This window comes from Electrophorus electricus, chromosome 16 (assembly GCF_041902795.1).
Source record: "Electrophorus electricus isolate QZ-2024a chromosome 16, ASM4190279v1, whole genome shotgun sequence".
In the NCBI taxonomy this organism is placed as follows: Eukaryota; Metazoa; Chordata; class Actinopteri; order Gymnotiformes; family Gymnotidae; genus Electrophorus; species Electrophorus electricus.
The window spans coordinates 19283857-19306005 of record NC_137512.1 but is presented as its reverse complement, the minus strand read 5'-3'; the positions used below and the strand labels follow the sequence as shown (position 1 = coordinate 19306005).

The following is a 22149-nucleotide window of genomic DNA, read 5'->3' as shown; positions in this document are numbered from 1 at the left end:
AAGCCATTTTTTATGAATTTCATAAATTCATTAGGCTACATTTCAGGGGAATATGTGCTGGTGAGCTGTAGAATTATGTGGTCATACACTTGTTTTTTCATCTTTCTCAAACAGCAGATTCTTTGAAGATCTCTACATGTATTCTGTTCTGTTTACATTTTATCTGTCATCACCCACTCACCTCTTAATCATCTTAATTGGAGACGGGAGACTCTGATGTACCACAGTACAGAATATAGGTTAATAATGGAACCAAATTTGCATCAACAGCTTTGCAACTGTTTCTAAGTGCACGTAGCGTTTTTTCCCCACAGACTAGAAGTGTACCCATTGTGGGAGCACATGGACCAGACTGATGTCACCACCTTGGTTAGTAATGCACGGATTTGACTACTGCTGATGCTACGCTGTGAGGCTTGGTCAATGTGGCTAACACTGCTCTCCTCCCACAGGACTCCGCTTTGGATACACGTGATCCAAACGCTAACACGGAGGTCATGGAGGAGCCTGGCCAGTTGGCCCGCACCAACCACATCCAGCTTGGTTCTGTTCCCGCTGATGGAACGTGGGAAGGTAACTCTCCCTGCTCAATTGTCCTGTTAGCACTGCTCATAAGCTTCAAGTGCAACCTAGTGTCCTACGGTGGATCAGCTACTCACTGAACCTGGTGGACATGCCCATATTGGATAGTGCACTGTATGCAGGGTTCCTTGCAAATGCAGCACATCTGCAAGTTTATACCCAAACAGACTCATGTTATGGGACTGACTGTGCATCTGTGTGTGCATGTGTGTGTCTGTGTGTTCCTGGCTCACAGATAAAGTAGTGACTTTGGTGTCCTTGACACCAAAAGTGTAAACAGGTTGATGGATTTAATAGGTCAACTATTAATTAAAGGGTAAAGAGTTCTAATAGATCAGCTAACAACTACATTCCGTTTCCAAACTGTACACGGTGTCATGCCATCATTTTTTACTAACAACATGGCTCACAGGCAGTGCAGGACATTTGGAACTCTTGACAGCCTAACAAATTGACAAGCACCACATTCAACTTAGCTAGTCATAACCTATTTTTTCTTCAGCTGTAACTTCATAACATTGTGTGTGTGGCCTTGTAGTGCCGTATGGCGAGTGATAAAGCTCACCATGGTCTTCTGTGCTATCTTCTTCTTCTCTCTCTCTCTCTCTCTCTCTCTCTCTCTCTCTCTCTCTCGCTTCCTCTCTCTCTGTCTCCTGTGTTCCTCCACCCATACGTGGTCAGCATCATGTCCCAACACTTTCCCCCTCATAGACTTCACATGTATGCACCTGCAGAAGGAAGGGCATGGTAAGTAGCAGTTCCACACCCACTCTTCCTCCTGACCTCTTCCTCCTCATAACCAGCATCTCTGTTATTCTCCTGTCTGAGAAAGCAACTACCCCGTGCAGCCCCAGTTAGTGTTGCTGCCCCCTGGTGGTGTCAGCCTTGACTCTGCCAAGGTGTCCCTTCATGAATCGCCCGAGTCAGACATGGAAACTGTTGAGTGGACATGGATGAGTTTCTTTAGCACTAGGCAGGAGTCCAGTACATTCTCGCTATTCATGGTGACTCTGACTCTGCTCAGTGTGCAGGTTTTGACATGGTTGTTCACTGTGCCAGGCAGCACACAGCTCCAGTGAGCTGTGGAAGGAACTGTCCTGTTCCATCACTAGTGGCTACTCCAACCTGGTACTGGCACCCATAGCATGAAGCTCAATGTTGAATCGCATGTCTCTATTAGAACAGGTCGGGTGTATTATGGCAGCCTCCTCCGTTGGTGCAGGGCAATTATTCCAGTTATTTCACCCACAGCCCGTGCCACAGACCCCCTGGTTGGTCTGTGTGGAGTTGTGTTTTGTAGCCACTGTGCTCTGCTGGTCCCCGATGTGTTATCCTGGCCTTCTAATGCCCATCCCTCCTGCAGATCCACACTCAAACTGTGGGATGTTCTCAAGATATTGAGCTTGCTAAATTCACATATTGTTTTTAGATATTGAGATTGTTGACTCACGTATTGTTTTAAATTTGGTAATGTGTGTGTGCGCGTGTGTGTGTGTGTGTCTAGACCCTGTGCCAGTGTTCATGTCGTGGCAGGAGGACAGTGAGTGTGGAGAGGCCCAGCTGTCTCCCCTGGCCGGGCGCATGCTGCCCCTCCCCCTGGAGGAGGACACCCAGCCGCTGCTGGCCCGCCGCTTCCTCGACTTCGGGCACACCCAGCGCTTCCTACAGCATGACTCAGATGCCACGTCCCCCTCCAAAGCACTATCCTACGGGAGGTAAAGAGGCCAGACATTGCACCAAAGAACTAATCACATTCACATTCACAGACAGTCCCCACTGTTCAGACATGTACAACTCTCACAGCTCCCTGAGATACACACACTCCCATTTTTACACTAAATGATTGTACAGGTGCTTGAGTGTGGCTCACCAGCCTCCTGTGCTCTCTTCCAGGCCTCGCCGGGCCTCCTTCAGTTGCCGAGAGAGTGTGAAGGGAGACACAGTCTCTCAGCAACTCACCAAGAAGCTCCAGAACCTCAAGAAAAAAATCAAGCAGTTTGAAGAGCAGTTTGAGAAAGACAAGAACTATATGGTTGGCACAGCTACATCATGAGCCTGCCTTTACTGCCTGTTCACAACTTCGCACTGTCAGCACAGAGAAGGCTTAATCTCACTTCTGCCTGTTCACAGTTTAACATTGTCAGCACAGAGAAGGCTTAATCTCACTTCTGCCTGTTCACAGTTTAACATTGTCAGCACAGAGAAGGCTTAATCTCACTTCTGCCTGTTCACAGTTTAACATTGTCAGCACAGAGAAGGCTTAATCTGACGTCTGCCCTTCATTTTTAGCCGTCTCATGCCGACAAGGCTGCTAATCCCAAGGTCCTAAAGTGGATGACCGACCTCACCAAAATCCGCAAACAGCTTAAAGGTAAGATGCCTTTAAGCAAAAGAGAGTATGTGTGCGGGTGTGGGTGTGAGTGTGAGTACAGGTGTGAATACATGTCTGTGAGGGTGTTGGTGTGGTTGTGGGTGTATGTTTGTGTACCTGAGCGCAGGGTTGCCTGGGTCTCGAGTCAGTCCTCACTCATTAGCAGTAATCTTGTCAGTGGGAGGTGCAGCCCCTTCAGACAGAGCGGAGAGGTCTCCCCGTAACTGCTCCACGTCACATGGGACCCCCACCCACTCACACATGTGTTAGTCCATTGTGATTGGCCCCCACCCCTTTCATTTTCCATTTCCATTTGACGCCCCCTCAGAGGTGCACTGCCAAATAAGCTTCTCTCTCTCTTTAACTAAACCCCCCTTGGATGACCCCCATCAGCAGGACGACAGCACCTTTTACCCAAAGGGTCCCTGAGGCACCAGGCAGTGCTTCAGTCACACAGACGTCACTCCTCCGCCCCGAACACATCTCATTTTACACTGTCCCGTCCCCTCAATGCCTCTAGACAGGCAAGCCACTTCTGTAAGTACACTCAAACAGCAGTAAGTAGACATTAGCACTTGCCTTGTTCACCTAGCATTTTTTGGTGGGGGGGTGGGTTTTTGTTTTTGTTTTTGTTTTTTGTTTATATATATATATATATATATAAATTTTCCTTTTCTATCTTGTCTTGTTTCTTAGGTTGTGTTGCTCATACCGCATCCTATTGTACAGGAGCGCTCTCAGCCACGCGTCTCGGTTTTTGTCAGATGCATTGTCTTTTGTCAGAATTTATTTTGTGGGGTTTTTTTCGTGTTTGTTTGTTTTTGTTTGTTTGTTTGTTTGTTTTTTTCCCTTTCTTTGGTCCTGTCATTTTGGAGGGCGTGGCTCTTGTAATCGGCCATCCACCTCCGTGCTGATTTTTATTTATTTATTTATTTTACTACTACTACGGTTTATCGGCAGTGTGTTCTAGGACAGTCTTCCCATGCTCACATGCCCTCTAATTTTACAGCTAGGACACTACTGATTGAAACAGTATGCCGGGTTTAATAAACCTCTTGGAAGTGGCCATCTTGAAGAGCTGCACTAAGTTATCTCTTCATCTCAGCAAGCCACTGTCTCTCATACCTGCTAACATCTCTCACCACTCTCTCTCTGTGTGTGTGTGCGTGTGCGTGCGTGTGCGTGTGTGTGTGCACGCGCACAGATGTGAAACACAAGGGCGAGAGTGAGCTGAGCCCAAAGACACGGCCCCGCAGTAACACGCTGCCCAAGAGCTTCGGCTCCACGCTGGAGCGAGCTCCTGGCAGCTTCGCCGAGCAGGACAGCGAGGGCTGCGTGGGCCGCCCCACCTGCGAGGACACGCTCGAGCTTATCCAGCAACACATCAGAGGCAAGCGAGAGGAGGACGGCTGGCCAGAGGACATCAGAGTGAGGAGCCCACCATACCGCGCCACGCAGTCACGTCACATCCTGTAGTGCCTTCAGTAAAAAACTCAGTGCCGTGCTTGTTACGGATGTACTGCACCAAAATGGAATGAGCCTAACGAGAGGGGGGGGGGTTATGGCATGAAGTCATTTACCTAGTGCTACAGATTTGGTATAGCTACAATACTGTGCAAACGGTTTAGGCAGGTGTGCAAAGAATGCTGCAAAGTAAGAATGCTTTCAAATGCAGAAGTGTTGTTAATTTACATTTGTCAAGTATCAAAATGCAAAATGAATGAACAAAAGAGAAATCTAAATCAAATCAATAATTGGTGTGACCACCCTTTGCCTTCAAAACCACATCAATACTTCTATATACACTTGCACAGTTTTTGAAGGTACTTGGTAGGAAGGTTGTTCCAAGCATCCTGCAGAACTGACCACAGATCATTTGTGGATGTAGGCTTGCTCAAATCCTTCTGTCTTTTCATTCAATCCCAGACAGATTTCAGGATGTTGAGATCAGTACTCTGTGGGTGTCATCATCATTTGTTCTTCTTTATGCTGAACATGGTTGTTAATGACATTGGCATTTTATGTTTGAGGTCATTGTCCTGTTGCAGAATAAATTTGGAGCCAATCAAAGGTGCCTCCCTGATGGTATTATATGATGGACAAGTATTTGCCTATATTTCTCAGCACTGAGGACATCTTTAATCTTGGCCAAATCCCTAAGTCCATTTGCTGAGATGCAGCCCCAAATCTGCAAGGAACCTCCACCATACTTCACTGTTGCCTACAAATACATTATTGTATGGCTGTCCAGGCCTTCAGCGAACAAACTGCCTTCTGTTACAGCCAAATATTTCATATTTTGACTCATCATCCCAGAGCACCTGCTGCCATTTTTCTGCACGCCAGATTCTGTGTTTTCATGCATAGTTGATTCGATTGTCCTTGTTTCCATGTCGAACGTGGAAGACCACCACTTCTGGCCAGACTTTTCCAAGCAGCAGATAGGTGTACCTGGTGCCACTGCTTTCAGCCAGTTCTGAGTTGATGGCACTGCTGGACATGTTGATTTTGAAGGGAAGTAAGCATGACGTGTCTTTCACCTGCTGCCCTGTTGCCTTGGCCAACCCCTGCGTCTACGGTCCTCAGCGTTGCCTGTTTCTTTGTGCTTCTTCAAAAGAGCTTGTACAGCACATCTTGAAACCTCACTCTGCTTTGAAATCTTGCCTTTGAAACCTCAGTCTTACAGATGCAGCATAACTACCGTGTCTTGTTTCTGTGCTCAGTCTTACCATTGTCTATGACCTGTGACAGGTGTGCAACCGGTCATCCACAGGTTCACATTTTTAGGAGTTTGGCTCCTCACCCTGTTTTCAGCCTCCTACACAGCTGTTAATGAATGTACATATGAAAATGCTGATCCTTATCAGCTAGTTGGTGTAATTGGTCAATCACACACCTGATTATAATCCTACAAAATCCCTGAATTTGTGTACCTAGATTTGATGCTGTTTTGAAGGCAAAGGGTGGTCACACCAGTTATTCATTTGTTTTAGATTTCTCTTTTGTTCATTCACTTTGCATTTTTGACACAAACAAATTAACACCTATTTTTGAAAGCATTCTTACTGTGCATATTTTATTCCCCACACCTGCCTAAAACTTTGCACACTACTGCATGCAAGGAGAGAAAGCGATCCAGATGTGGGATTAAAATGTGGCGTGTGTTGTTGACAGAAAATGACCAAGGAGCAGCTTTCTTGTGAGAAGACGATGCTGCAGAAGAACCTGCTGTATTACGAGGGCCTACACGGCCGCCCTGTAAGGCTCGGCTCTCCGCCACTCTTGCACACATGCATGCACACATCAGAAAGGCAGACAGTAAACTGTGACCAAAAAACAGGCTCCCTGACTACATAGCGCTATACTTGTGCACACTGTGTATTGCAAGCATAGTGGTCTCTGGAGGCCAGTGCTGAAGGATGTGTTTCTGTTCCTACAGGTGACACGTGAGGAACGCCTGATAGTCAAGCCCTTGTATGATCGGTACCGGCAGGTGAAACAAATGCTCACTCGAGTCAGCATCACGCCCATTATTGTAAGACTCTATCCTTGCCTTGTCTCACACACACTTTTCAAAAGATTCAAATCTGCTTGGGTTTTCTGGTTCTAATGTTTATTTAAAGAGTGCCCCTTGTGAAATTGCCTTCTTTGAAGCATAATGGACCAGTTGTGTAGTGGCTGTCATTATTATGGTCCTCACAAACAAACTGTTGTCTTGCTGGCTATGTTGAGGAAAATCCGGTCGCGTGTGCCAGTGATGCATTGGTACAGTACAGTGATATCTTCACGAGCAGAATAGCCTCACCACTCAAAACCACCCCACCCCGCACCCCCAGGCATCTCCCTCCAGCAAGAGGCGCAACCAGACCCTCCAGCCCATCATTGAGGGAGAGACGGCCCACTTCTGTGACGAGATCGAGGAGGAAGAGGAGGAGGAGGAGGAGGAGGAGGAGGAGGAGAGCAACGGAAAGGAGCACGATAGCGGAGTCCTGCCGGGCGAGGAGTCCGAGGTGATCATCGCCCTGGACCCGGCAGCCCGGCCCAGCTCAGAGCAGCCTCAGTTCGACAGCATCCTGAGGCCTAAGATGGAGAGCTCGGGCAAGATGACCCTGGACCTGCGTCTGTCCAGCTCCAACGCCTCGTCTATGTAAGTGCAGCAGACCGACAACACTGGCCCAACCTTGGCCTCACCACCCACAGATTAAAACAGCTCTGGATACCAGCCACAGTCACTTTCGCCTTTAGCAGAACCGTTAATGATCACTTCAACCCGCCAGGTGCCGTTTAAGAAAAAGCCACTTTGCACGTTTTAACTGTTGGCTCTCGCACGCTACCCAGTGCCATACTCGGCAGTTTATGAGGCGAGAGCGATCCTGTTACGCACAAATTGTGTGGCAACCCATTTAAAGCACTTGGCACAAGGCTTGTGTGCCTGTAAAAGTCACTCCATAGAAGGATAAGGTTGTGATCCCTTTAGAAGGAAGTGCTCCACGTGGACAGTCCAGGCCAGGCTGATCTGGCTGCCACTCAGAGTGTGGTCACCTCCTCGGCCTCTCTCGGCACACCGCCTCACTTCAGTGCCCCTCCTGTACCGCAGGGCATGGGCGCTTCCTTCTCAGAAGGGAAGGGCATGATCTGTGCCTTTGAAACCACACAACATCCAGTAGCTGTAAGCGAAGCTCTATATAGGGACAGTGAATAACCACGCTGTATTCCCCAGGCCTGAGCTCCTGGAGCAGCTATGGAAAGCCCGAGCAGAGAAGAAGAAGCTCCGGAGGACCATCCGTGAGTTTGAGGACCAGTTCTACCAACAGAATGGAAGGTGAGCCACAAGACATCTGGACAGATGGTGCTGGCACACTTTGGGTGAGCTGCAGGGCATTTAGAGTCTCCGGTGTCCGTGTTCACAGGCCGCACCCTTTGTACGAACCTTTCCAGGAATGAAGGGCTTCTACTCACTCACTCATGCACTTTCACACACATTAACACACGTTCCTTCACATAAGCTGCAGTGGAAACAGCATTAACCCTACAATGGATTCGATTAGCCCCTGCTCTAGTGCACTGGTGTAGTGCTTATTCCGGAAGCATGACGCTGTTCCAGTGACGTGAACAGAAGACCGGTTTAGCTAACAAAGGGCCTTTGTGTCCCCACAGGAACGTGCAGAAGGAGGACCGCGTGCCCATGATGGACGAGTACAAGGAGTACAAGCGCATCAAAGCCAAGCTGCGCCTGCTCGAGGTCCTCATCAGCAAGCAGGACTCCTCCAAGTCCATCTAGGGCCTGGCCAGCCTGACATCACCCCACAGCCCCGTCCCCTCCCCACCTGTTACTGCTGCTCCCAACCTCACCTCCTCAAAGACACCATGCCCCAGTGCTGCTGAGGAAGGGGAACATTCACACCTTTTGTCCTGCTGCCTAACAGCCACTCACCCTTCCTGTCTTCCTTTTGTGTAACTCAGACTGAGGATGTTGGGATTTTTTTTCTCTCCTTTTTATCTCCTCTGGGTGTGACATTGAGACTTGGGTTTCTCTTTCCTTCTCGCTTCATGTCAACCTTGTTTTCTCATAGTGAGAAAACTTTTAAAGTGGAGAGGGACTCGCTCGGCGTTGCAGCCCACGACGTGTTTGAACGGCTCAAACAGAACTCCCGACCACGGCCGTGGTCAGCACCTTTAACAGACTCATGCTACAGGCTTCTAGCTGCCTCCCCAAACACTGGGGATCTTTTTTGCTGTTGGAGCACGCGCATTTGGACAGGCTTCTGTGTCTACACTCATGTAAATCCTTTATTTATGCACAACAGCGATGCATAATGTACGCGTTACCGTATGTCTTGACAAACGCAAAGGCGTTACTTACAGACACTGTATTGTAAATTAATATCAGTGGTTTTCTTTCTTAGCTCTTTTGGCTCAAAACGTTGGTGCTCTTTTCTCTTTCCTTTCTAATAATGTACACTTGGACTCTCAGTCAAGCTTGAACCGGCATACAGAAGACAATTTAAATGCTGCAAGCTGGACTATCATATAGTATTCCCTAATTTCTGGCTGCACTAGGCTAATATTTTAACATGTATCTAGATGTGTAATTTATTTATATAGCTAGTTTCCATATTCCTGCTTTAGATTCCAGTTTCTCTTGGCTCTGTGGATTGACTGGATGGGAGAGTGAATATGCCAAATGCACAGGAGCAGCTGCCATGAGGCTGGTGTTAAGAGTGAGGTCATGTCCACCATCAGTCATGGAGTCCTGTGCTCACTGCGCTCTCTCTCCCATGCGGTCAGGTCGTAGCTCATCCTGTGGCTGGAGGGCCCCATGGCCGCACTCGAGAGTGCATAGCAGTGTTGCACTCACGCCAGCCCTGCTTAGTGCCAGCAAGACACTTTGCCCTGGGAAGGCACGCCGTCAGAAAGCACCGGCCAAAGCACTGGGCGGGGCTGCTAATGGCTGGCTACCCTTCCACCTACATTCCATCAGCATCAGCTAAGCTCAGCAAGAGCACGCTGCAGCCCTGCCGTTCACCTCGCTTGTTCATCGTCGCGCTGTTTTTAAAATGGCGGCTTCGTTGGGATTTTATTATCAAAGGCACAGAGGAATCGAGAATGGCTTTAAGTCAAAGTTCAGGCAGTTCCTGCAGTGCTACTGGTTTCCTGGTTAAGGAGAAAAACCTCCACATTACCTGATCCACTTACTGTACACACCTGCTTCGTGGTGGCATTTTAAGGGCCTAACGCTGGTCATCACTGATCCATGAGCATCCCAGGATAAGAGCAATGTATCACAATGACAACAGTCATGTATCACCTTGTGAGTTAAATCAACCTTTTACTGTAGATGCCTTCATGTATCTAAAGTTGTTTTCCCTGCTTGACTGGAACAACTCTAAAGTGAAGGGCACTTTTTTGGACATATTTGCGTTCAGCTATGGGCATTAGGTAGCACAGCAGAAAGCACTTCTTGTAATGGGAGACAGTCTGGGGATTCGTGTCAGAGATGTGTGACAATGACCTGTCATTGCTCCAGTGTTTTGGGATTAAAAAGGCTAACTCCAAAGATGCACTTGATGAGCTTGTAGCTGTTGAAGCCGTGGAGGTCAAGTTCAGAATACAGATCTGAAGTGGATGAAAACAGGATGGGTTCTGAATTTGTGTGGGAGCTAATAAACATTTATTTGCACAGCATTCTGAGAATGCAGCCCGTTTGTTGCAGTTTATTAAAGCACTACTAGTGTCTGAAGGATGTTATTTCTCGCATGTTAAACCCATATGTATCACTTTGTGATTGTGATAATGCAGATGTCCTTTTTTTAATGAGCAGTACTTTGTACTCATTTTGTAACTTTCACCTTCAACAATATATACTTCTCTACAGTGTAGTAGCTGCTTGTATTAGCTGAGCATCTGTTTTGTTTTGTAAAAGCTGGTTAGTAGTGAGTTTGCATGGCAAGTATTTGTATTTGTTTTAGTGCCATGAAAAAAGCAATAACTTTAGCATTGAGATTGAGGTCTTTATCAATGGAATGAGAGGCCTTCTGTATCCACTATGTGCATTTTGAATAAATGGCTTGTTAGTCTTTTTTGTTCTTAAGGCTGTTTGTTCCATGGTTAGCCAACTTAGGTAAAACAGAGTCACAATTGCCATTCAAAGGGGAAGAAAAAAGTGTCCTGTCAAAGGAAGTTAAAAAGGATGCAACAAAGAAGAAATAAAAGTATGACCCAGCAAAGCTACAGATGGTCTAAAACTTCCTTTGCTTTGTGTGTCTCAGTAACATTTTAGGCTTTTGCTGCCACCCTCTGATTGTTCACTGATATTTTCAGACAGCTTGAAGTTCATAAAAAGGTGCTTCACATTCACATATTTTCAGATGGAGTTCATAAAGTTTGTTTTAAATGGAATATGTATATTACCTATTAAAATTACTTAATATGCCAGAATATTACATGTAAAAAAAAAAAATAATAAATTCTAAAGATAAGGTTAAACTAATAAATATTGTGCAAGACTTCATTCCACTTTAACTTTCAATATTTTAAACATGGTTTGAGTTGAACCTGCTATGTTAGTGATTATCCACTATTAATGCTAGCATGTCCCCTTTCTCATGGGTTAGGATTATGGTTAGGGTTTAATATACTTGACCTAGACTTGGTTATCAAGCTAATTTTATAGAATTGTCTAATAAAATAATATAGAATTAGGGCTGCAGTTTCTTTATGGATTAGGATTAAATTTAGGGACAAGCAACACTTATCCAAGACAATAAAAAAGGCCAACCTTCTCACCAATTTTAATCTTGACTTGTATAATGGATATCCTAAACCTCTTAACCATTGAGACTGGCCAGCCTTAATCCTAATATTTACTCATCTAAATTGTCAACAATTAACTCTGGTGTAAAACTACTAAAATAAATATATTAAGCATGGCCACATTATCCAGTGTGGAATGATCCCAACAAAATGAACCCTTCAACAGCAGTGATAAGTTACTGATGGTCTTCTAGGTGTGTGTTTGGCTAGAATAAGTTACTGATGGTCTTCTAGGTGTATGTTTGGCTGGAATAAGTCAGTGATGGTCTTCTAGGTGTATGGCTGGAATAAGTCAGTGATGGTCTTCTAGGTGTATGTTTGCCTAGAATAAGTTACTGATGGTCTTCTAGGTGTACGTTTGGCTATAAGTCGTCAGTGATGGTCTTCTAGGTGTATGTTTGGCTCTAAATCATCAGTGATGGTCTTCTAGGTGTATGTTTGGCTAGAATAAGTCAGTGATGGTCTTCTAGGTGTACGTTTGGCTCTAAGTCATCAGTGATGGTCTTCTAGGTGTACGTTTGGCTCTAAGTCATCAGTGATGGTCTTCTAGGTGTACGTTTGGCTCTAAGTCATCAGTGATGGTCTTCTAGGTGTACGTTTGGCTCTAAGTCATCAGTGATGGTCTTCTAGGTGTACGTTTGGCTCTAAGTCATCAGTGAGGGTCTTCTAGGTGTACGTTTGGCTCTAAGTCATCAGTGATGGTCTTCTAGGTGTATGTTTGGCTGGAATAAGTCCGTGATTGTCTTCTGCCCAGGAAAGGGCCAACCTTGGCATACTCATGTGTGTTCATTTCTGAACGTATGTATTTAATATTTAGCAATTATACCATAATTTATTATACTATAAACTACTACTTCGTTTTGACAGATAATTTTCATGATGAACCACCCACTGCCCTCCAGTGGTCAGCAGATGAGGTGAGAGAAAACATGACATTTAGTGCTACATTTACATGAATTAGTATATATAAGGATACAGTAACTGGGAAACGACCAATTGTTAATTCATGATAAGGTCCCCAAACACAGCACATGGTTTAAACATTAATTTATTAATGCACCGACTCAGAAATACATTCAAGTCTTTTGTGCGCACAGTAATCCAAAGACCATAAATTCTAAAATGTTACATTATTTACAGAGCTTGGATAACTGCACTTATATGTAAGTTGTCAGGCCCAGTCGCTTCTTCCAAAGATTTTTTAAATGATAATAACTGCATAGGTTTGCTGTGCTGTGAATGTAAAAACTGAGATATTAGCACTGTCACTGATATTACCATTAATAATGTGGTGAACCACACTGCAATTCATTTGTTGTCTGTTGGTTTACAAGGAATGCAAGAAATGTTTAGGTAATAATTTCAAATCATGAATAAACATATCCATGGCCCCAATCATATATCACTTCAATGAACCTAGAATTCAAGCAACTTTACTCTGGCTCTGTAAGGTCATCATGCCAGTTATTATAAATCATTAATATCTTTTTAAAAACTTAAATCAGTTGATTAGTTAAGTTCTAAACTCCACATATTGCCATGTAAAATAAAGTTGTTACAATATTGTGAATTAATCCAAAAGAAATATGTAAAATGATACTTAAAATTCAAAAGTTCCATAACCTTATGTACACGAACATTTTATTGCTTTTAAAGACTGTGTACTGCTGTTGAAAAATTACAGTGCAATATCAAAGATCTCTGCAGAGATAATCCAGTTCAGTCTCTCCCATAAAGCCACAACAGATACCTGACCTGATGATGTGCATTTCACACAGTTAGCAATTTATGAATATAAATTATTACTGACCAAAACTGGCTCACTTATAAAAGTGCTTATATGAAGTTATTGACATTGCCATGTTAAATTTGGCATGTTACCCAATGTTTATGGTGTTTGTTGGCATTCTAGTACAGATATGCTATATTTTAAATGCATTATGGCACACGAGCAGCAAATTTAAACTGTTCTTTCAGTTAGCGTATGTTTCTTTGCAGTGTCGTTTCTAAAGGTACTTCTTATCCAAAACCCTGTATATTGCTCAGTCACTGTCACGGTCACACAGATAGGAAGGAAAAGTGAGATCCCTTCACGAGAGCATGGACGGAGTCCAGATGCCAGATGCTGGCATCGCTCAGTCCTGCCCCATGTGGCTCATTTTAGAGGATGAGATGCAGCAAGTAGTGCAAGCTTGGCCTGGTCACAGAGCGGGCGTGGAGGCCGAAGGCCCGTGCGGGAGCACCGTAGAGGCGCCACAGACCCCGGCTCGGCTGCGGCCTACAGAAGACCCCCCCAGTAGGTGCACCCTAGCCCCCACCGTAGCTGCGCCACAGACCCCACCGTAGACCCCCCCCCCGACTACGCCTCCTACGGCCCCGTTCCCTGACTCTGACCGCAGGCACCCTCGCTGCTGTCGCAAACAGGTGAGAGGCAGCGGGTCGCTCAGTGTGTTGCAGATCAGTATTGGGGCGGAGAGGGAAGTTGGCACTTGCTCTCCAAGCGTTGCGGTTCCGTTCCCCCTCGCCGGTCCGTCCCCTGCTGGGTTGGCTTGGGGGGGGTGTTACGTGCCTCAGGTCTCAGAGTGGGACCGCCTGCCGTGGCGTTCTGGCGGGCGGGTGGGTCTACGCGACTGCGTGTGTCGAGCGGGTTTTTTCGGGGCCCACAGGGCCACGGCGACTCTGCCCACCTGCACCCACACCCAAGCGTTAAATGACAGTGTGTCTCCCGTGGTCCTTCCCTTCGTGTGGAGGTGGCAACCTGCTCACCAGGGCTCTTAGTCATAATGGCTTGTCGATAACCGACACCCCTGAAACGAAAGCAAAAACGAGTACACACAAAGCTCAGCATGACTGCGCGGTGACCCCAGGGTCCGACGCGGATGTGCTGTGACGGGGGGCTGACCTGCGTAGCTGCGCCCGTTGCTCATGTTGGTGGGGAGGAGGCTCCATTTGTCTGAAGCAGGGTTATAGTACTCCACGGAGGACAGGTTACACGAGCCGTCATCGCCGCCGATCACATACAGCAGGCCGTTTATGGCACACACTCCTGCAGACAAACAAGGTCATATCAGAAATCACATACACACACACACACGCGCAAATCAAGGACTCATTGTTTTACTTCACATACAAGACGATGTGCATAACACCATTTAAGTAATACTTGACTTCATAAGGCCCATTTCCTGCATTTCAGTTACTAACTTGCTATGTGGACGCTTTCCCGCCTGCAGGCGTGTAGCTTAGCCCGTCACGCCGGGCCTGCTCACCTGCATTCCTCCTGCACATGTTCATGTCACACACCTGCCTCCAGGTGTTAGTGGCTGGGTCGTACACCTCCACACTCTTCCTCACCAGAGGACCGTCGTGTCCTCCGGCTGCAAACAACTGTCCATTCAGCACTCCGACTCCTGCATGCGTGCATGGGCGTGCGCGCACACGCACACACGCGCACACACACACGCGCGCACACACGCGCACACACACGCGCACACAATGTAAACCTCTGTATATGAAGCTGAGCAGATGGCAGCACTGAGGACAAATTCAAGGATTCTGGGCATTTAGCAGCGTGTGCAGCTCCGGTTCGGCGTGTTGTGTAGAGCCACACCTGCTCCGCTGCGTCTGGTGCTCATGTCGGCCACGTAGCCCCATTTGTTACTGACAGGGTTATACTCTTCCACCGTGCTGAGACACTGCCGAGACGCCCCATCATATCCCCCCACTGCATAGAGCTTCCCTGTAAACACACACACCAGAACCAACCCTCACCCTCTCATACACATGCAAAATAGAACATTCCTCATACAAATACACACACACACCATAACCGTTCCTCATGTGCTCATACACATGCAAAATCTACCGTTCCTCACATATTCATACACACATCATAAGCGGTCCTCCCGCACTCATACAAACGCATCGACTGTTCCTCACATTCATACACATGCATCATCAACTACATGTTCATGCACGCGCGTCTTAGACTGTTCCTCATGTTCATGCACGCGCGTCATAGACTGTTCCTCATGTTCATGCACGCGCGTCATAGACTGTTCCTCATGTTCATGCACGCGCGTCATAGACTGTTCCTCATGTTCATGCACGCGCGTCATAGACTGTTCCTCATGTTCATGCACGCGCGTCATAGACTGTTCCTCATGTTCATGCACGCGCGTCATAGACTGTTCCTCATGTTCATGCACGCGCGTCATAGACTGTTCCTCATGTTCATGCACGCGCGTCATAGACTGTTCCTCATGTTCATGCACGCGCGTCATAGACTGTTCATGTTCATGCACACGCGTCATAGACTGTTCTTCATGTTCATGCGCACGCGTCATAGACTGTTCCTCACGTTCATACACACGCATCATAGCTGTGACAATTCAGCAGAGCTGGAAAGAGTACAAATACAGATGTTTATGAACTTCCAGCGCACAAATCCCTGAGCAGAAGAACAGTATCTGTGACATCACCGCTATCCAACACGGCTCAAGTGGATGTGCAGTGCGAGACCCGTACCGTCTACAACTCCTACCCCCACACTGCTTCTTCTAGTGTTCATGGGAGCCACAAACGACCACTCATTAGTCTTGGGGTTATACGCCTCCACTGAAGACAAGCCTGTAAAAAGAATGAGGGAGAGCGTGTGAGAGAGAGAGGAAGAAAATGTGTCAATGCCTACATTTACACCAACAATCCTAGACGCACACAGAAAACTGCCCACCAGGTCTACGACTCTCTCTCAAAGTGTTACAGCAGAGCTGTGTCTCAGCCCAGAGCCAGTGCTTATAGTCGGTTTAGTCACGACCACGGCTCATGCAAGAATTTGCCGTTTTGTTTCAAATAATGCAATACTGTCGACAACTGTAGCCATCAAAGTACACCACCATTTGCAAGCTGCCATCTGAACGTCTTTAGTTCAGCAACTTCTGAAAGTATCGCAACTGACATTTTAGATTTGGCACATTTGGTGGTTGGCGGGTCAGTAATAATGGAGAAGTGACGAGAGGCTCGCTGTACCCGTGCTGCCGTCGAATCCGCCCACGGCGTAGAGCAGATCAGCCAGAACGGCAGCACCCAGCGTGCTGCGCCTCTCCTGCATGCTGGGAATGACGCTCCACTGGTCCCGCACGCAGTCGTACACATCCACAGTCCTCACGCGCAGGGACCCGTTAAAGCCTCCCACAGCATAAACCTTGCCAGCCATGAACACCACACCTGGAGCACGTGCACACACACACACACACACACACACACACACACACACTCACGGGGTTAGCCCAAGAGGCAGCCAGTGGAGAGTGAATTCGGGGCTTAAAGGGGAGGCTCACCTGCCCGGCAGCGTCTGGAAGGCAGGTTGGCCACCTGGTACCAGCGGTCCTCCTGGAAGTCATAGCACTCCACACTGCGGATGGCTTTAGGAGCCTGACCACCCACCACAATCATTACCTGGCAAGAAGAAAGAGGGTGGAAAATTCTTAAAAGGACAGGTCACACATCACTGGACAAAGGCACTTAAAAGGTGGAGCACTGAGGGAAAGGGTTTATCTCTGTAATGGCAGAGGTACGGGGCCGCACACACGCTCACACACAAGCTCAAGTCGGAGTACCTGTCCTTGCACACATAGTACTTCCCACCTTAGGCAGGCTGACCGGCGTGCGGGGGCGTGTCCTGTCTGTCTTCATCAGGTGCCGCTGGTCTGCGGGTAACAGGTGGTACTTCATGGCTTCAATTAGAAAGTCCTTACATGTGTTGTTGTTTTTGATTAAAGCCTCCTCCTCTACGATCTGCTCAGACACAGAAAACGTGCACACGCATACTTCAGTTATGCGGAAAAGGCTCGAAGCAATTTCAATAATGCAACCTTAAAAAAAAAAATTATTATTATTATTTTTTTAAATCTTTCAAATTATTTGTGAAATACTGCCTGAGCCCACGGTGTGAACGGACTTGGCGCTGGCCCACCTGAACCAAGTAGTCTCTGGACAGGAGCGGCAGTCGGACATGCTCCATGAGCTTTGGCATGTGCTCTAAACGGGCCTCCTCGTCGTGCTTTATCCACGCGATCATGGCCTCGAAAACCTGAGGAGGGAGGGGACCGGTGTGAGGAGCCTGGGCTGCCAGCCTGAGAAGGCAGCATCGTCGTGCCTGCTCTGGTGCCAGGCGACACCTGGCAGCAGGCGAGCGCGTGGACGACGAGCTGGGATGCGGTGTCGCGGGGCGGCTAACGGGCCGCGAGGGCTGACGCGCGGCTCGTCGAGACGACGCGACACGCTGAGAGGCGAGCTGTTTATGACGGAGCCTTTCGCGAGCTGACTACTGAACAAAGTACAGATGAGATTAAACAAATGTGCAGTGCTGAGTCAGTGGATTTGGTCAGGATGAGCCCCGATACGGCGCTCGTGTCGTAGAGAACGACGGATTATTAGCGGAGAACACGAACATATACGGACACTTCACGGGACAACAGAAGTAAGCGGCACGTGGCTTAAACGAAGGAGTCAAGGTTACCTGCTCCTCGGTGGACACTGTCAGCTTGTCACTGGAGATAAGACTGCACACCTGCTGCAAGGAAAGACCCAGGAACTCCTCCCCCAGCATGACCTCGGAGAAATGCTGCTCTGTTCAAAACAAGAAGGGGAGCACACGCACACGCACGCACATTACTCAACTGTCCTGCTGTCCAGCTTTCTCCCCTCAAGCTGGGAGCAGAAGGGCCGTGGTCAGCGCACTGACCGGCGTAGGCGTGGGCCTGGCGCAGCAGGTCCGTGCAGGTGTGCAGGTCGGCGAAGGCGCGGATGCCCAGGCAGTTGGTGGGATGGAGCTGGCTCTGCAGGAACTCACAGCACGCTTGCCTCACATCCATCAGCTGTAGCAAGCCGGCGGCAGCCAGGAGCACCTGGGCACAAACGTGACAGTGTGGCGAAGGCGGTAGCTCGGTGGGCCACTATTGGGCCCCTGAGCGAGCCCCTTAACCCTCAATTGCTCAAGCTGTATTCAATGATAACTGTAAGTCAGATAAATGTAAATGGACATCTATGTGAACTTTAAATAAGTGAAGCAAAATACTATACATATAACGAATGAGAGCATTTTTTCCTGACTGCTTAATATTATAGTTCGTAGCTACATGGATAAATTGATAATAGAGTGCCTGAGGAAGCCTTGCTTAGTGAGCTCAGAGACAAATACGCAAATACGCAGCTCAATGCCACAAATGTAAATGGGGACCAGGCAGGATTAGGGGCCCGAGGCTTTAGGGAACAATGTGGAACTCACTGTGAGAGTTTCCTGAATTCTCAGAAATAATATGATAACCCAGCTAAGAAACAGCACACTCATTAATGCGACATCACGAGGGCTATGGAGTTTAGCCGTGCTTATATCATCAATAAGAAGAAATAGAATCCACTAGGTTTCTTTCTAAACTTATCATCACAGAAACAAAGAAAGGTTCGTGCCTCCATCTGCACACAATGGGTCAGGAAACGACAGCCATCAGTTACAGACTGAGGCACAAAAAGAGCAATCGAGACCCATCTCAAAGGGGACCGAAACTTTCATCACGGAAATCATCACCGAAACTAATGCTTATCTTTTTTACACCTAACAAAGTTTCACACAACAGACACAGAGCAGGAGGACACAAAATATCAGCCATCATATAATCTGCTCTACCATGAGATGGATCTTTTGACCACACTATCTGTTTTAATAAAGAATTATAAAACCAATTCTGACAAACTTTTGTCAGGAGGCTCATGATACAGTATTTGTTTTGTGATTTCTGTGAGGGCTTGTTTGCATACATCATTATTGCAAAAGACTATACCTAACGACCACAACTAACAAATAAGATATAGTACACTCCAACAAGAAGCTCTGATACAGCCCTCAGACCCAAACCCCAAACCCCCTGTGAACAAAGACAATGGTGGTAAACACATGCAGCCCTTTCCTCTGCTAATAATGACAGGAAATGCTGTGGTGCAGACTGCACTGGCCAGAAGCAGAAAACAGGGGCAGACGCATTCCAAAGGGGTTAAGGTTGCATGGCTAGGTGGACAAGGCAGAGTCAAAGTTCATGAGTACAGAAATGCACTTTCTGGGCACCGTTTTCAACACTACATAAAAAGCAGTGGATGAAACACGGCTTGTGTTTCACCACACTAGGATTGCCCCGTGAATGTCAACCATCTGCTGTCGGTTTGCTGAGCTATTCAAGTCATGCAGTGGTTTTTGTGTGTGTGTGTGTGTTTTTTTTGTTTTTTGGGGTTTTTTTTGGGGGGGGGGGGGTTCACTCAGTATGCAATAACAGGATAAGACAGACAGCACCTTGCAGAAATGCACTTCAATGAGGAATTCTGAATAAGGGCAATCATAAATATATATTTACATTCTAGCAGGACCACACTGGCTGAATGAAAAAACCCATAACAGCATGCACTGGTGGTTGACTGAGGAGAGAAGACGAAAGCTGGACGTGGAGTGACTGGTAAAGTAGGGGGTCTCTAACCATGTCTAACGTACAGTAGCATTTCAGACTTTACCGAACAGCCAACTCCGATTCGACTGACAACATTTGCGTTCAGCCCTACGACATACCTGAACGCTGTCCTCAGACACTTCAATCTCTGCTGTATAAATGTAGTCCACCAGTTTTCGGAGAGTCTGTCCATCCATGTCCCTTATCTCCACACATGGGGCCTTACTTTCAGTCATTTCTCCTGCACACAGCAAACAAGACACAGAAACTGCACCGGGGGAATTGGTGTACACTTGGTCATGCTGAACATTCTGTTCATATGCAGAGTACTTGTGAAGCAAGTGGAGAAGAATCCAGACTTGATAGTAATACACAGGAGACATTTGTCTTAGGCTCAACGAGCAAGAATATTAATCACTCTTTCTAAGCAGTGATATACACTGCTGGTACACAAGTAACAAACAAAGCCTTTTCTACACTGAATGGCAACATTCTACACAGACACTGTATCAGGCTTCTGCACCCAGCAGTGAACATTACTGGTTAGACATAGTAACCAATATTGCAGCTCACTGAGCCCAAGACAAACATCTTTCATGTTAAGTGAGGTCATAGGGTTTTGATCACAAATTTTGAACATGCATGCAGAGTTCTGCATTTTACCTTTGAACAGATTATGTTACGTAGCACACATCTTACACTGAGCCTAGTACCTGTGAACATAGCGCAGAAGTAGGGACTGCATGAAGCCAGCACCACTTTATGGGCAGGAATTTCCACGTCTCCAGCTACCAGCAGCACATCGCAAAGAATCTTCCTGCTGTGGAAGATTGCAAGACAGAATGGTAAGCATTTCTTTGTTGTTATTCTGACAAGAACTGGCCCGTCAAAAGTCTAAAAAAATCATTTTGAAAAAAATCACAAGGTAGTGCACCTGGATACAAGATAAACACTACAAACAATCTTTACTAAATAAATATTTTAGTATAAACTTTACTAAATATAAGTAAATATGCCAACAATACATGTATAAAAATGTTGATATAAAAGCCTCGCACCAACCTCCTCAGGTCGTTCATCAGGCTGAAGGCTTTCCACATATGCGTATGGTTGAAGGTTTGCATCCCTGCATCTCTACCATCCACCTCTAGTTCAAGTCCTGGTGGGGTTGTAGTTCGACTCCTACAAAGGTCACAAACATCACTGTAAACATCTTCTTTACACACACAACCAGGAGACACAGATATAGTTCACAGTCTTAACTTTCCATGCAAAGTATTGCCTCCGTGAGCAAACCAATTACATAAGAAAATGAACATTTTGAACACATTATGTTAAATTTTTGCGTGTTTGGTCAAGCATCTCAAGACATGCAGGTGATATCAACTACTGATGTCACCTTAATGACATATCAACTGCTATATTCAAATAATTACAAAGCAACTGTTCCCAATTTTAGAGGCGCCTATTGACAGCGTTAAATAACGTATGTTGCAAATGTTAATGTAAACCCGATATTGGTCAAAAGGTCTTTTTTTTCTCCTACACTGCTTCTACACCACGGTCTACAGCAGCTTTTACAGCGAGCATAAGTAGCCATGTCACATCACACTATCCAGCTTAGTCAGCTAGCTTAGCTAGCGTTGCATCCTATCACATAAAGCTTTCCCACTGAGTTGTTCAATGAGCGGTTTGTTTCGTTGTTTGCGTATTCAGCACTTAAAAACTCTTATGGCGGTTCCCGTTACCGAACCTACAATCACTTACCCGTCAAATTCCATATTTCCTGGAAGAGTACCTAGCTATCGAGCTAGCCGAATGGCTAACGCTGGCGAGTCTGGCCGTCTTCTCGATAACCAGGCTAGGTTAACTAGCTTAGCTTAGCTACATCGCTCGTCCCGCTGCGCCTCGCCGGCCCATAACGGTTTCCTATAGCAGGGACCGGTTTGTTTTTCCAGTCGGGCTGTGGTCTATTAGGCTTCTATATTTCAAGGCGTCCTAGACAATGTTTACATGCTGACTGTCAGAGTCCGTTTTAGCCCACCCTGCTCGCTGATCGCTCACTCTAGACCGTCCAATCAGCACGCCTCCATCACGGACCGTCTACGTTGCCAAGGAACACACCAACCACCTCCCGGGAAATGTTTTTTTTAAATAATGTTAAGCGTAGGATGCGAGATGTTTAGGAACCAACTTGAATATACGCTGGAGTATATATACGCGAGTTTTTCATGCTTAATGGTAGATACAAGTAATCAAAATTCCCATCAGTTTGACATACTGCTCTGAAGGAAATTGATTCACAAATTAAACAAGAATTTTACGATTTGACCTTTGCATGGTATAACTGATTGAACTGTTTTAGCAGTTAATGTCACATAAAAAGTC

At 46.6% G+C, this 22149-nt stretch overlaps 2 protein-coding genes across 9 annotated transcripts in view; one reads left to right on the top strand and one right to left on the bottom strand.

Moving 5' to 3' along the window:
• Positions 1–10532, top strand: part of fam13b (family with sequence similarity 13 member B) — a 36374-nt gene extending 25842 nt beyond the window's left edge. For 5 of the 8 annotated variants that reach the window (XM_081699006.1, XM_081699005.1, XM_035532244.2 and 2 more), the window contains 13 exons: positions 315–369; positions 453–573; positions 1264–1329; positions 2087–2297; positions 2476–2614; positions 2872–2953; positions 3347–3490; positions 4158–4381; positions 6128–6211; positions 6393–6488; positions 6790–7100; positions 7674–7775; positions 8111–10532. In XM_081699006.1, coding sequence (XP_081555132.1) covers positions 315–369; positions 453–573; positions 1264–1329; positions 2087–2297; positions 2476–2614; positions 2872–2953; positions 3347–3490; positions 4158–4381; positions 6128–6211; positions 6393–6488; positions 6790–7100; positions 7674–7775; positions 8111–8234 — 1759 coding nt within the window. In that variant the 3' untranslated portion in view covers positions 8235–10532. The remainder of the gene's footprint in view (positions 1–314; positions 370–452; positions 574–1263; positions 1330–2086; positions 2298–2475; positions 2615–2871; positions 2954–3346; positions 3491–4157; positions 4382–6127; positions 6212–6392; positions 6489–6789; positions 7101–7673; positions 7776–8110) is intronic. The other 3 variants (XM_035532245.2, XM_035532246.2, XM_027003610.3) reach the window with 3 other exon arrangements.
• A 1764-nt stretch (positions 10533–12296) lies between these two features.
• klhl3 (kelch-like family member 3) lies at positions 12297–21848 on the bottom strand. Its single transcript, XM_027003554.3, has 15 exons — positions 21529–21848; positions 20824–20943; positions 20475–20581; positions 19881–20002; positions 18012–18174; positions 17787–17896; positions 17241–17357; positions 16913–17062; positions 16606–16723; positions 16295–16492; positions 15794–15895; positions 14877–15005; positions 14536–14676; positions 14169–14312; positions 12297–14073 (listed from the first exon to the last, which is right to left on the bottom strand). The coding sequence occupies exons 1-15, from the start codon at positions 21540–21542 to the stop codon at positions 14045–14047; spliced, it is 1764 nt and encodes a 587-aa protein (XP_026859355.2). The 5' UTR covers positions 21543–21848; the 3' UTR covers positions 12297–14044.
• Positions 21849–22149: the final 301 nt, after the last annotated feature.

What these genes read in the sequence shown, in the direction of transcription:
- klhl3 (XM_027003554.3), bottom strand. An exon ending in CCAGGCCCACGCCTACGCCG is followed by an intron (nt 17,897 to 18,011) that starts GTCAGTGCGCTG and finishes TGTTTTGAACAG; the next exon opens with AGCAGCATTTCTCCGAGGTC. An exon ending in TTCCAGACGCTGCCGGGCAG is followed by an intron (nt 16,493 to 16,605) that starts GTGAGCCTCCCC and finishes CACGTGCTCCAG; the next exon opens with GTGTGGTGTTCATGGCTGGC.